The sequence below is a fragment of the Penaeus monodon genome, chromosome 19 (genome assembly GCF_015228065.2).
Source record: "Penaeus monodon isolate SGIC_2016 chromosome 19, NSTDA_Pmon_1, whole genome shotgun sequence".
Lineage (NCBI taxonomy): Eukaryota > Metazoa > Arthropoda > Malacostraca > Decapoda > Penaeidae > Penaeus > Penaeus monodon.
Genome location: NC_051404.1, coordinates 39,706,019 through 39,707,077, shown reverse-complemented (window position 1 = coordinate 39,707,077; position 1,059 = coordinate 39,706,019). Strand labels below are relative to the sequence as shown.

Here is a 1,059-nt window from a genome sequence, read left to right as displayed (position 1 = left end):
ATCTGTAATAACTATGGATGGAAGGATTAATTCAAGATGTTCTACTGGCACAAGGGCATTCAACGACAATTTCCTTGAAGACACACGAATGCAATCCACTTAAATGTAAAATAAAAAACTAATCCGAAGAGTCAGCTTTATTAATACAAAATTCTAGCCCAGCACTCACGTTAGCCCCACACTTGAGAAGAATCTTCAGCTCATCCAGGGGCGCCAGACGGACGATGGCATCAGCAAGTTCCCGCTGTATGTTGGCGCGTCTCTTTTCCTTCCGGTTCTCGTCTATGCCCTCACGCTCCTCCTCTGTCTCTGAGCCCTCGGACACTTCCGGCTCCTCGGCCTCGTCACCTTCGAGGATGAGGTCTGGGTTGACGATTTCCATAGGCATCCTGAGGGGGAGAACAGTTGGACAGTTGAGTCCCTGTACTGGGTTTCATGTTTGCGACTCGAATGGTATGTTTTCCCACCTTTGAATGACACTGAAGACGGAGTAGACAAAGGAAAAACAAGGATACTGTGTATAAAAAGATATAACATAACCGAAAGCTTAAATAAATACAATCAGACGATCTTAAACACATGAAATAATTCCACGCCTTCTTCAGAACATCTGGGACACATCAGAATCCTAGACACCCAAGCGAAACACGCGTGCAATGCAGGGAAGAAAGAGAAAAGGAGACAAAAACAACAACAGAGCTTGAAATCTGTTCTAGAATTATAACAACAAACCTAGAAGTTCATTCACCCTTTAGCACAGAATCCTAACATCATGGACGAAACCATCTTTCTAAAGTTTCGTAACCTATTATAAATGGGATCAAAGTAATCCCTCAACAGCGCCACAGGATGGCAGTCCAGCAGCGATTCACAGGTAGTTCGGCGCCGACAGGGATGTCCATAAATATCTTGGTACCTTTGCCAAGTTCCTGCACCACCCACTGCCTTCACCTCTTGATGCTCTGCCACCTACAAGTCACGATCTTTGGCTCTTTGCTTAGATTAAAAGTGTATTTGCAACGGCGTGTTGCTATGGTAATGTGGATATGTATGTACACA

The 1,059-nt window shown here is 44.5% G+C and overlaps 1 protein-coding gene across 4 annotated transcripts in view; it reads right to left on the bottom strand.

Moving 5' to 3' along the window:
- Window positions 1-1,059, bottom strand: part of LOC119585223 (poly [ADP-ribose] polymerase tankyrase-1-like) — a 13,965-nt gene that overhangs the window by 9,554 nt on the left and 3,352 nt on the right. For all 4 annotated transcript variants that reach the window (XM_037933879.1, XM_037933880.1, XM_037933881.1 and 1 more), the window contains exon 2: window positions 170-389. In XM_037933879.1, coding sequence (XP_037789807.1) covers window positions 170-388 — 219 coding nt within the window. In that variant the 5' untranslated portion in view covers window position 389. The remainder of the gene's footprint in view (window positions 1-169; window positions 390-1,059) is intronic.